The 13,731-nt window shown below is 41.4% G+C and overlaps 1 protein-coding gene across 2 annotated transcripts in view; it reads right to left on the bottom strand.

Annotated features, from left to right (window-relative positions):
- NBEAL1 (neurobeachin like 1) overlaps nucleotides 1-13,731 on the bottom strand; it is a 266,607-nt gene that overhangs the window by 35,097 nt on the left and 217,779 nt on the right. For both annotated transcript variants that reach the window (XM_077272013.1, XM_077272014.1), the window contains 4 exons: nucleotides 10,030-10,150; nucleotides 8,231-8,376; nucleotides 6,195-6,328; nucleotides 4,632-4,733 (listed from right to left, as the gene is read on the bottom strand). In XM_077272013.1, the coding sequence (XP_077128128.1) occupies nucleotides 4,632-4,733; nucleotides 6,195-6,328; nucleotides 8,231-8,376; nucleotides 10,030-10,150 (503 nt within the window). The remainder of the gene's footprint in view (nucleotides 1-4,631; nucleotides 4,734-6,194; nucleotides 6,329-8,230; nucleotides 8,377-10,029; nucleotides 10,151-13,731) is intronic.

Below are 13,731 nucleotides of genomic sequence, written 5' to 3' on the forward strand. Positions count from 1 at the left end.
TTTTTAATTTTCCCAAGGGTGAGAGAAGAAATTGGACCCCAAAAATTGTTGTGCAATTTGTCCTGAGTACGCTGATACCCCATATGTGGGTGTAAACCATTGTTTGGGCGCAGGGCAGAGCTCGGAAGGGAAGGAGCGCCATTTGACTTTTCAATGCAAAATTGACTGGAATTGAGATGGGACGCCATGTTGCATTTAGAGAGCCCTTGATGTGCCTAAACATTGAAACCCCTAACAAGTGACACCATTTTGGAAAGTAGACCCCCTAAGGAACTTATCTAGATGTGTGGTGAGCACTTTGACCCACCAAGTGCTTCACAGAAGTTTATAATGCAGAGCCGTAAAAATAAAAAATCATATTTTTTCACAAAAATGATCTTTTCACCCCCAATTTTTTATTTTCCCAAGGGTAAGAGAAGAAATTGGACCCCAAAAATTGTTGTGCAATTTGTCCTGAGTACGCTGATACCCCATATGTGGGTGTAAACCATTGTTTGGGCGCAGGGCAGAGCTCGGAAGGGAAGGAGCGCCATTTGACTTTTCAATGCAAAATTGACTGGAATTGAGATGGGACGCCATGTTGCGTTTGGAGAGCCCCTAATGTGCCTAAACATTGAAACCCCCCACGAGTGACACCATTTTGGAAAGTAGACCCCTTAAGGAACTTATCTAGATGTGTGTTGAGCACTTTGACCCAACAAGTGCTTCACAGAAGTTTATAATGCAGAGCCGTAAAAATAAAAAATCATATTTTTTCACAAAAATGATCTTTTAACCCCCATTTTTTTATTTCCCCAAGGGTAAGAGAAGAAATTAGACCACAAAAGTTGTTGTGCAATTTGTCCTGAGTACGACGATACCCCATATGTGGGTGTAAACCATTGTTTGGGCGCATAGCAGAGCTCAGAAGGGAAGAAGCGCTATTTTACTTTTCAATGCAAAATTGACTGGAATTAAGATGGGATGCCATGTTGCGTTTGGAGAGCCCCTGATGTGCCTAAACATTAAACCCCCCCACAAGTGACACCATTTTGGAAAGTAGACCCCCTAAGGAACTTATCTAGATGTGTTTTGAGAGCTTTGAACCCCCAAGTGTTTCACTACAGTTTATAACGCAGAGCCATGAAAATAAAAATTATTTTTTTTTTCACAAAAATGATTTTTTAGCCCCCAGTTTTGTATTTTTACAAGGGTATCAGGATAAATTGGACCTCAAAAGTTGTTGTCCAATTTGTCTGGAGTACGCTGATACCCCATTTGTGGGGGGGGACCACTGTTTGGGCGCATGACAGAGCTCGGAAGGGAAGGAGCGCCATTTGGAATGCAGACTTAAATGGATTGGTCTGCAGGCGTCACGTTGCATTTGCAGAGCCCCTGATGTACCCAAACAGTACAAACCCCCCACAAGTGACCCCATATTGGAAACTAGACCCCCCAAGGAACTTATCTAGATGTGTTGTGAGAACTTTGAACCACCAAGTGTTTCACTACAGTTTATAACGCAGAGCCGTGAAAATAATTTTTTTTTTTTTTCACAAAAATGAAATTTAGCCCCCAGTTTTGTATTTTCACAAGGGTATCAGGATAAATTGGACCCTAAAAGTTGTTGTCCAATTTGTCCTGAGTACGCTGATACCCCCTATGTGGGGGGGAACCACTGTTTGGGCGCATGACAGAGCTCGGAAGGGAAGGAGCGCCATTTGGAATGCAGACTTAAATGGATTGGTCTGCAGGCGTCACGTTGCATTTGCAGAGCCCCTGATGTGCCTAAACATTAAACCCCCCCACAAGTGACACCATTTTGGAAAGTAGACCCCCTAAGGAACTTATCTAGATGTGTTTTGAGAGCTTTGAACCCCCAAGTGTTTCACTACAGTTTATAACGCAGAGCCGTGAAAATAAAAATTATTTTTTTTTTCACAAAAATGATTTTTTAGCCCCCAGTTTTGTATTTTTACAAGGGTATCAGGATAAATTGGACCTCAAAAGTTGTTGTCCAATTTGTCTGGAGTACGCTGATACCCCATTTGTGGGGGGGGACCACTGTTTGGGCGCATGACAGAGCTCGGAAGGGAAGGAGCGCCATTTGGAATGCAGACTTAAATGGATTGGTCTGCAGGCGTCACGTTGCATTTGCAGAGCCCCTGATGTACCCAAATAGTACAAACCCCCCACAAGTGACCCCATATTGGAAACTAGACCTCCCAAGGAACTTATCTAGATGTGTTGTGAGAACTTTGAACCCCCAAGTGTTTCACTACAGTTTACAACGCAGAGCCGTGAAAATAAAACATATTTTTTTTCCCACAAAAATGATTTTTAGCCCCCCAAATTTTTATTTTCCCAAGGATAACAAGAGAACTTGGACCCCAGAAGTTGTTGTTCAATTTGTCCCTAGTACGCTGATACCCCATATGTTGGGGTAAACCCCTTTTTGGACGCACGGGAGAGCTCGGAAGGGAAGGAGCACTGTTTTACTTTTTCAACGCAGAATTGGCTGGAATTGAGATTGGACGCCATGTCGCGTTTGGAGAGCCCCTGATGTGCCTGGACAGTGGAAACTCCCCAATTCTACCTGAAACCCTACCCCTAACCTCACCCCTAACCGTTTACTGAACATTTTCTGACAGTCATAAGTGCCACGTATATAAGTGCCACGTATATAAGTGCCACGTATTTAAGAGCCACGTATTTAAGTGCCACGTATTTAAGTGCCACGTATTTCAGTGCCACGTATTTCAGTGCCACGATATTTCAATGCCACGATATTTCAGTGCCACGATATTTCAGTGCCACGTATTTCAGTGCCACGTATTTCAGGCACTGAAAAATACGTGGCACGTAAATACTTCAGTGCCACGATATTTCAGTGCCACGTATTTCAGGCACTGAAAAATACGTGGCACGTAAATACGTGGCACGTAAATAAGTGGCACTGAAATACGTGGCACTTAAATACGTGGCACTTAAATACGTGGCACTTAAATACGTGGCACTTAAATACGTGGCACTTAAATACGTGGCCACTGAAATACGTGGCCACTGAAATATCGTGGCACTTATATACGTATATACGTATATAAACGTATATTTCAGTGCCACGTATTTCAGTGCCACGTATTTCAGGGTAGGGGTAGGGTTAGGGTTTTTTGTTTTTTTCTTGTTTTCTTGTGTTTTTCTATAAAAACGCATGCGTTTTACCGCGTTTACATGCATTTTTTCACACGTGGTTTTTTTAAAAAACGCATGCAGATAAAAACGCAAGTGTGAAACCAGACTAAAAGACGCTTTTTATAGCAAAAAAGTTTTTGCGTCTCCACATTTTGAGACCTATAATTTTTCCACATTTTGGTCCACAGAGTCATGTGAGGTTTTTTTTTTTTTGCGGGACGAGTTGACGTTTTTATTGGTAACATTTTCGGACACGTGACCATTTTTTATCACTTTTTATTCCGATTTTTGTGAGGCAGAATAACCAAAAACCAGCTATTCATGAATTCTTTTGGGAGAGGCGTTTATACCGTTCTGCGTTTGGTAAAATTGATAAAGCAGTTTTATTCGTCGGGTCAGTACGATTACAGCGATATCTCATTTATATCATTTTTTTATGTTTTGACGCTTTTATACGATAAAAACTATTTTATAGAAAAAATAATTATTTTGGCATCGCTTTATTCTGAGGACTATAACTTTTTTATTTTTTTGCTGATGATGCTGTATGGCGGCTCGTTTTTTGCGGGACAAGATGACGTTTTCAGCGGTAACATGGTTATTTATATCCGTCTTTTTGATCGCGTGTTATTCCACTTTTTGTTCGGCGGTATGGTAATAAAGCGTTGTTTTTTGCCTCGTTTTTTTTTTTTTTTTCTTACGGTGTTTACTGAAGGGGTTAACTAGTGGGCCAGTTTTATAGGTTGGGTCGTTACGGACGCGGCGATACTAAATATGTGTACTTTTATTGTTTTTGTTTGTTTTTTTTAGATAAAGAAATGTATTTATGGGAATAATATTTTTTTTTTTATTATTATTATTTATTTAGGAATTTTTTTTTTTTTTTTTACACATGTGGAAATTTTTTTTTTTACTTTTTTACTTTGTCCCAGGGGGGGACATCACAGATCGCAGATCTGATAGTGTGCACAGCACTCTATGAGATCCGCGATCATCCTTTCATCGGAGCAGGCTGCAGCTTTCATCTGCAGCCTGCTCCGACCCGGAAGTGCTCCCTGCAGGACCCGGATACAGCCCCTCGGCCATTTTGGATCCGGGGCCTGCAGGGAGAAGACGTTCGGTACGAGGTGAGTACATCACCTTGTACCGATCGTCTCAGGGAAGCCCGCAGGGAGCCCCCTCCCTGCGCGATGCTTCCCTGTACCGCCGGTACACCGCGATCATGTTTGATCGCGGTGTGCCGGGGGTTAATGTGCCGGGGGCGGTCCGTGACCGCTCCTGGCACATAGTGCCGGATGTCAGCTGCGATATGCAGCCGACACCCGGCCGCGATCGGCCGCGCTCCCCCCGTGAGCGCGGCCGATCGCGTATGACGTACTATCCCGTCGGCGGTCATGGGGGCCCACCCCACCTCGACGGGATAGTACGTCAAATGTCGGGAAGGGGTTAAAGTCACTTACCTGCGTAAGACCTGATGCTTTTAGTAGTTCTTGTGGTGACCGGGTTCCATATAAATTTGGAAGACGGAGAGAAAGAATGCGGCTGTATACTTTATTTCTGACCTAAAATATTGTAAAACAATACATGAGAACTACATTCAGGTATAATAATATTATATTATATAGACTGTTAAAACCATCTGCTCAATTCATTTATATTTCGCGCTACCACTAAAATACAATATATAATGTTTAGGATGAAGATTAAGGCAGATCTGTGAGCCAAATACGTTGCCTTATGCACGGGCAGCATGTAATGGTGCTGTACGGCTTATGCACTAATACATGTGTCATTTTGGCTAACAGGAGAAAGAACAAGTATTGACAAAATGCTTTAATGTCTCTACTATACTTATTACAGTTACACACTCCCCTCGAAAAAGCACATGGGCGAAACGCGCGTTGGAGCGTTTATTGCGATGGTGTCTGTGATCTGCTTGACTACATGATGGGTAAGCACATAGCTGTTATTAGCTTTATATGGGTGGCCCCAGCGATTGATCCTTCTATTTGGAGAAAGTCTTTTGAAATGGTTATATTATTCATAGGATGATTGGCTGATTTATATGCATTGTGGGTCATTGTGAACCCATTACCCTATATGATTTATTTTTTGACTTCCCATCACTGCTCTCTCTTTTGCTTGGCATATCCTCTCTATGAATACCTCATATATATGTCCTCTGTTTGTTTATATGTCTTTAACATTTGTTCAATAAACGTTATTGATTTTATTTTTGAGTAATAGTGGTTTATGGATACTCTGATTCCATCTTTAGGTAATATATGATTTATCCACTATAAATATATATTTCTATGTATTAATGGAGAGACAAGTACAGATATGTCTCTAGCCAACAGTATTATTTTTTTATGCTTTCTGAATCTTTATTCTGATGTACCGTATATACTCGAGTATAAGCCGAGGCACCTAATATTGCCATGGAAAACTGGGTAAGCTTATTGACTCGAGTATAAGCCAGGTATGCATTGTCCCCCTCATCCCTGTCCGGCTATGTGTGGCTCCCCCGGTCTCCTAGTTGTATGCATGGCTGGGTGTCCTCCCCCTTCTATGCATGGCCCGGCATCCTCCCCCTTGTATGCATGGCTCTGTGTCCTCCCCGTCATACTCACCCTCCTGCGTGGTCGCTGCACATCCCTGCATCTCCGTTGTCCTGGCGCCGGCAGCTCTCCTTTCCTCAGCGGTCACGTGGTACCACTCATTAAGGTAATGAATATGCGCTCCACGCCTATGGGAGTGGAGAGGTGTACATATTCATTACCTTAATGAGCGGTACCACGTGACCGCTGAGGAGAGCTGACGGCGCTGGGACAACGGAGATGCAGCGACGGGGGGGGGGGGGGGGTGAGTATGATGTCACAGCCACCGGCTCCTGCCGCTGCTCCCCTTCTCTCCCCCCCCCCCCAGTTTTCTGGCAATGACAAAAAAATGTGCTGAAAATCTCGGCTTATGCACGAGTATATACGGTACTTATTACAGGTATACAAAGGTCCCGGTCATACCTCTTTTTTGAAATTCAGAAAGTAGTTGGTTTGATCAATCAGAAATATTTCCAAGGCCGATCTCCTTAAGTTGTACCTGCGTAAATGAATCTCCCTTATTTGAGAAAGTAACCACTTGAAATCGTACCCCACACCTGCAGAAAGAGGTACAAATGGTTTTAGATGCATCATTGATGCAATATATCATAGGAAACATGTACAGACAAGGGTATTCTGGTAATAATAATAAACTGAAGAATTCTTAACCATTAGGTCACAGAGGGTCTGTCTGCTGAGAACAGGGACCAAAACAGGGGGTCCCATGATTGTGGTATGAGTAAAGTGGTGAGAGCATGATGTAATTTTTTGTTAAGGTATCTCATGACCACACCATCAGAACTACATATGTTGAGCTTTTTAACAAAATACGGAAGACAGACTACTGCAAGTACACATTCTAGCAATACAGAATAGCATCCTTAGAATGTATACAATAATATGCCGGACATTATTGAAGTTACTTGAGCCCAGATTGGTTGTTCACATTCGTTAAATCCACTGTTCCTGGTAACGGACATTTCTCAATTACATTTTGAACCGAGGAAGGGCAACTTGAAAACACTTTGCCATCTTCTTCTAGCCTTCTCCTATTTTGTGCGCCTCCACCATTTTCAGAGTGCTAGGCAGCTGCTTAGAAGAACAGAACCCATGGCTGCTGTGTTTTGGCACAAGGTTAGAAGATTCTGGGTTTTTATGAAGCTGGGAAATTTGCATCACCTGGCCTTTCCTAATGATGATAGTGAACAAACCATAACCCTAACAGGCTAATTAAGGTCTGAAACCTTGGTGAAAGATATCTGAGCACACAAATCTCAAAGGGTGCCCAAACATTTGCATCAACCCATTTTCCTTTTTGTAATTTTTAAAATGTAAAAAGTGACGATATCATTTTTTTCTAAAATAAAAAGGAAATGAGTCATCTTTAACTTTAGTCCTTTTAGAGATCATTTCATCTTCAACTTGCTTAACTGTTCACAATAAGTATTTTTGACCAGAGGTGCCCAAACCTTTACATACCACTGTAATCTGCAATGATGGTACCTTAATATGTTTCCTCAGTCACTGAAAAGTTGTAGTGAAAATGTAATGACTGTACCTCATTTCCCTACTGTCATTGTACGCAAGGTGCCTCTTTCACGCTTCCGTCTTTTTTCCTCACGTCGAAATCCGTCCGGATTGTGACAGATGGCCATCCGTTTCATCCGTCGTGCACTGGATCCGTCAGGAAAATAGCGGTCCGTCGTGCAGAGAAAATGTTCAGAGGAACGTATTTTCTGCACGTCGGAAAATCGCTCAGCGACTGGTCCTGCGCTGTCCGTCGTTGGCTATAATGGAAGCCTATGTACGCAGGATCGTCAAACACTGGAATCTTGCGACATATCCCGTTTTTTCACTCTGAGCATGCCCGGAAGGATTTTCCAAGTCAGTCAGTCAGTCAGTCTCTCTCTCTCTCTCCAGAATTTTATACCATAAAATTTAAGCTGCAACTTGTTAGACGCATCCATCATACACTGGATGTGTTACACACGTTTTTACTATTTTCACAACATCCGTCGATACGTCACTTCACTGCATTAGGACGTACCCCGAACGACGGAAGTGTGAAAGAGGCCTTACTTCGCAATTTTGTATGTAATGTTATCAACCAATTTTTATCCTTCATGTAGATTGTGTGTTGATTAAATGAAATTACCATTTTAATATATGCGTGGTAAAATTTATGTACAACCTTCAATTGTGACATTTTCTGCAAATTTTCAAATTGTGCTATGCAGATTCATGGCGTAAACATTTTGATGAATCGGGACATAAAGCATTTTGGTCTCACTTTTGCAATTTCAGTGCTGTTCAGTGAGAAGTACAAATAGCCAATCATTTCATTATTTGTAATTTAAATTGTGTAAAAAAAATAAAATAAAACTTCATCTACAACTTGATTAAATAGTAATATTTCAAGCTGGTATTGGCCCATGAAATAAAATAAAGTCTAATCTTACCTTCTTCTTTTTCAGTGCTGCCATCATAGAAATAAATGTGCTGAGTGGTAACTTCCAAGCGGCCAGAAATAACATCCATCATGGTGATGAGCTCGCAGTCTTCAGAGAGAACTGTCTTCTCCTTTTGACTCTGTTCATCTTTTTCACTTTATTAAAAAAGACAACAGTTTATTTCAAATTATTTTTATTTCTAAAGTGAAATGCAGGAAAAAATGCAAGATTATTTAACTGAACATATTGCATTTACAAAGATCAGTTTCACTCCTAGTATCTGGAGGAGATACTATTTCAGAAGTCCTAAATTAACTCACGGGGACAAGATATGTCCTGCCACTAAGCATGCGGATGAAGTCTGAAGACACGCCGGCTCTATCAGTCTCTATAGGATATGGCAAAGCAGAAAAGGGAATTCCCACACATGAACGGCTAGTAAATCCTGTCTGGAAATGCCAAAATATGCCATGCTCTGTTCTAAGACATTATCTAAGCCTTTCTTGAAATAATCAACTGTTTTTGATAAAACTGGTCCTTGGGGTCAGTCTATTGCACAGGTCTTAAAGGGGTTGCCCAGCCTTAGAGTGACTGCATACTTGTACCCTATGTGACTGCAGATTTGTGAATCCTCACATCGTGCACACTGCGCGCTATGAGGATTCTCCAGTGCCGAAAGTGTGACCGCAAGTATGTGATTTGCATGCGGTCATCTACCTAATAGACGTGCGCGGCTTTGGCTTAATGCAAGGAGGGAAGCCAGACACGTCTAGTTGTAATGTGGCTGGAACTGCGCAAATCAGATACTTGTGGGCACATGCCCGCCCGCTCTCGGAGACTCCTCAAAGTGCGTAGTGTGAACGCTGTATAGATTCACAAGTTTGCAGGTACATAAGCTACATGTCTGCAGTCAGTCTAAGGCTGAACAACCCCTTTAAGCTAGTCAGACATGAGATTCCATTCATTAGACAGGCAGCTATATCTCTCGACTCCACCATACACATGGGAGCTCAGATTGGTCAGGGGTTCATGTGTTTTCTACGAGAGAAATTATAAAGTTGCAGCTAGACTACTCTGGCAGTGACTTATCTTGCAGAAAACAAAAGAATTAACCATTGAAATTCCAAATGCCTAATCCTTCACTCTGTCCCGAAAGTTGGGAGCCTTCATACACATCAGAAGGTTAGCTGGATTGGATAACTGTTATCCAAAGTTTATGGGGGACCTAATATTAATAAAGCCTATGGAGACTGAAATGTTATATCTTCATATGAAAGAAGTAAATCTTTGTACTTTTTTGCGAAGTCTTTGCATTAGTTTCCTTATGTATTTACTGTACTGTTTCAGCATTTACATAAGTTTTCATTTTGTTGTACCTCTTTCCCAACTTCATGGCAACCTTTTTGTGAACTGGTTACCAGAAGTGTATATTCTATAAGAGGCTGAACTAAAACATCGTGAACAGTACAATTGTGTCCGTCTCCGAAGTCCATACTATGGTTGTCAATCCAGAGAGGGAAGTTACAGAAATATATGACAGATATGACTGAATACAAGTAGTTAATAATTTAGTAGAAGTGGATTCAACATCTTAACTGGGAGTTTACAATTTTTTTTTCACTTTAAGTAAAATCTTTTTAATTCTTCTACTGAAGATTCCATTTAGAAGACCAGAAAATACCCATATACATGTCCTCCATCAAAGTGGACGGCAACAAAGGTAAAATGGACTGACAGTAGACAACATATGGACAAAAAAACTGATGTAAATATACACTAAAGAATGAAAAGCAGAATTAAGAACATACACTGTTACTGTACTGTCCTCTTCAGGGAGCTCCAGCCCGTCATCTTCTAAGTCACTAACTTTAACTTGCTTCACAGCCTCTAACAGTAAGGACTCACTAGATAATTCTGTATGTTGGACACCTGCAGAAAAAGGACCGCTATACTTAATAAATACATTGTCATTTGCTCTTGAACTTCAGATACTACAAGATACAACAAGCATGTTTTCCCAGAAATGGGCTCAGAGTAGGCAGAAGTCCCTGTCGTATAAACCAGTATGATCATCAAACACCATGTTACTTTTGAAAGTGACTCTTAAGGAAAACTATTGTTTAAATCTATTTTGCGCGTTACATGTATTTAAAAAAGAATATCTGTCTTTTTTTTCATAGCTTTATTATAAAAGGCAAAATTAACCCCTTTAGAGAGTCATTTTTAACCTAAACGACCAGGCCAGATTTAAAAAAAAAAAAAAAAAAAAAAAAGAATTTTGGCAATTTGCAATTTTCAAACTTTCAATCTATATATCCTTAAAACAGTCATGCTGTACCAAATAATTAATAAATAACTTTCCCTATATGTCTAGTTTACATAATTTTTTTATTGCATTTTATTTCGTCAGGATGTCAGAAGGGTTAAAAGTTTAGTAGTAATTTCTAATTTTTTCAAGAAATTTACAAAACCATCTTCTGACCTATTCAGATTTAAATTGACTTATAAGACATATATATATTATATATACACACACTGTATATACTCGAGTATAAGCCGAGATTTTTGGGCTGAAAGTGCCCCTCTCGGCTTATACTCGAGTCACGGTCGGCGGGTGAGGGGGAGAGAGGTCTGTCATATACTCACCTGCTTCCGGGGCTCCTGGAGCTCCCCCTGCCTGTCCCATGGTCTTCGGGTGTTGCAGCTCTTCCCCTGTTCAGCGGTCACGTGGGACCGCTCATTAAAGTTATGAATATGGACTCCACTCCCATAGGGGTGGAGACACATATTCATTTCTCTAATGAGCGGTAACGGTGACCACTGACAGAGGAAGAGGCTGCGGCACCCGGAGACCATCTGTCCGGGAGAAGGAGCCAGGGACGCCGGGAGCAGGTGAGTATTACATATTTACCTGTCCACGTTCCACACGCCGGGCACCGCTCCATCTTCCCGTCCTCTTGCTCTGACTGTTCAGGTCAGAGGGCGCGATGACGTACTAATCTGCGCGCTGCCCTCTGCCTGAACAGTCAGTGCGGAGAGAGACGCCGAGACGGGACGCTGAGGAGCTGCGGGCAGCGAGAGGTGAGTATGTCATTTTTTTTTTATTGCAGCAGCAGCATTATATACAGGTCCTTCTCAAAAAATTAGCATATAGTGTTAAATTTCATTATTTACCATAATGTAATGATTACAATTAAACTTTCATATATTATAGATTCATTATCCACCAACTGAAATTTGTCAGGTCTTTTATTGTTTTAATACTGATGATTTTGGCATACAACTCCTGATAACCCAAAAAACCTGTCTCAATAAATTAGCATATCAAGAAAAGGTCCTCTAAACGACCTATTACCCTAATCTTCTGAATCAACTAATTAACTCTAAACACATGCAAAAGATACCTGAGGCTTTTAAAAACTCCCTGCCTGGTTCATTACTCAAAACCCCCATCATGGGTAAGACTAGCGACCTGACAGATGTCAAGAAGGCCATCATTGACACCCTCAAGCAAGAGGGTAAGACCCAAAAAGAAATTTCTCAACAAATAGGCTGTTCCCAGAGTGCTGTATCAAGGCACCTCAATGGTAAGTCTGTTGGAAGGAAACAATGTGGCAGAAAACGCTGTACAACGAGAAGAGGTGACCGGACCCTGAGGAAGATTGTGGAGAAGGACCGATTCCAGACCTTGGGGAACCTGAGGAAGCAGTGGACTGAGTCTGGTGTGGAAACATCCAGAGCCACCGTGCACAGGCGTGTGCAGGAAATGGGCTACAGGTGCCGCATTCCCCAGGTAAAGCCACTTTTGAACCATAAACAGCGGCACTGGACTGTTGCTAAGTGGTCCCAAGTACTTTTTTCTGATGAAAGCAAATTTTGCATGTCATTCGGAAATCAAGGTGCCAGAGTCTGGAGGAAGACTGGGGAGAAGGAAATGCCAAAATGCCTGAAGTCCAGTGTCAAGTACCCACAGTCAGTGATGGTGTGGGGTGCCATGTCAGCTGCTGGTGTTGGTCCACTGTGTTTCATCAAGGGCAGGGTCAATGCAGCTAGCTATCAGGAGATTTTGGAGCACTTCATGCTTCCATCGGCTGAAATGCTTTATGGAGATGAAGATTTCATTTTTCAGCACGACCTGGCACCTGCTCACAGTGCCAAAACCACTGGTAAATGGTTTACTGACCATGGTATTACTGTGCTCAATTGGCCTGCCAACTCTCCTGACCTGAACCCCATAGAGAATCTGTGGGATATTGTGAAGAGAAAGTTGAGAGACGCCAGACCCAACACTCTGGATGAGCTTAAGGCCGCTATTGAAGCATCCTGGGCCTCCATAACATCTCAGCAGTGTCACAGGCTGATTGCCTCCATGCCACGCCGCATTGAAGCAGTCATTTCTGCCAAAGGATTCCCGACCAAGTATTGAGTGCATAACTGAACATTATTATTTGATTGTTTTTTGGTTTGTTATTAAAAAACACTTTTATTTGATTGGACGGGTGAAATATGCTAATTTATTGAGACAGGTTTTTTGGGTTATCAGGAGTTGTATGCCAAAATCATTTGTATTAAAACAATAAAAGACCTGACAAATTTCAGTTGGTGGATAATGAATCTATAATATATGAAAGTTTAATTGTAATCATTACATTATGGTAAATAATGAAATTTAACACTATATGCTAATTTTTTGAGAAGGACCTGTATTGCACAGCTTTATATGGAGCATCTATGGGGCAATAATGAACGGTGCAGAGCATTCTATATATGGCACAGTTTTGTATGGAGCATCTATGGGGCCATAATGAACAGTGCAGAGCATTCTATATGGCACAGTTTTGTATGGAGCATCTATGGGGCCATAATGAACGGTGCATAGCATTCTATATGGCACAGCTTTATATGGAGCATCTATGGGGCAATAATGAACGGTGCAGAGCATTCTATATGGTACAGCTTTATATGGAGCATCTATGGGGCCATAATGAACGGTGCAGAGCATTCTATAAGGCAGAGTTTTGTATGGAGCATCTATGGGGCCATAATTAACGGTGCAGAGCATTCTATATGGCACAGCTATATATGGATCATCTATGTGGCAATAATCAACGGTATGGAGCATTATATATGGCACAGCTTTATATGGAGCATCTTATGGGGCAATAATGAACGGTATGGAGCATCTATTTTTATTTTTGAAATTCACCGGTAGCTGCTGCATTTCCTACCCTAGGCTTATACTCGAGTCAATAAGTTTTCCCAGTTTTTTGTGGCAAAATTAGGGGGGTCGGGTAATACTTGGGTCGGTTTATACTCGAGTATATACGGTACTTCAAAACTGCAGAAAGGTAAATTTTTTTAACCCTCCAGGTGCTACACAGGAATTAAAGCAGAGTAGAATAAAAAAAAACACATTTTTTTTTTCTAAATAAAATGGACCCCACAATTTATTACCTACCGTACTTGTTTTTGAGTGTGTTATTACCCAATATTTGGTCAGAAACCTCTGT

The sequence above is a fragment of the Ranitomeya variabilis genome, chromosome 7 (genome assembly GCF_051348905.1).
Source record: "Ranitomeya variabilis isolate aRanVar5 chromosome 7, aRanVar5.hap1, whole genome shotgun sequence".
In the NCBI taxonomy this organism is placed as follows: domain Eukaryota; kingdom Metazoa; phylum Chordata; class Amphibia; order Anura; family Dendrobatidae; genus Ranitomeya; species Ranitomeya variabilis.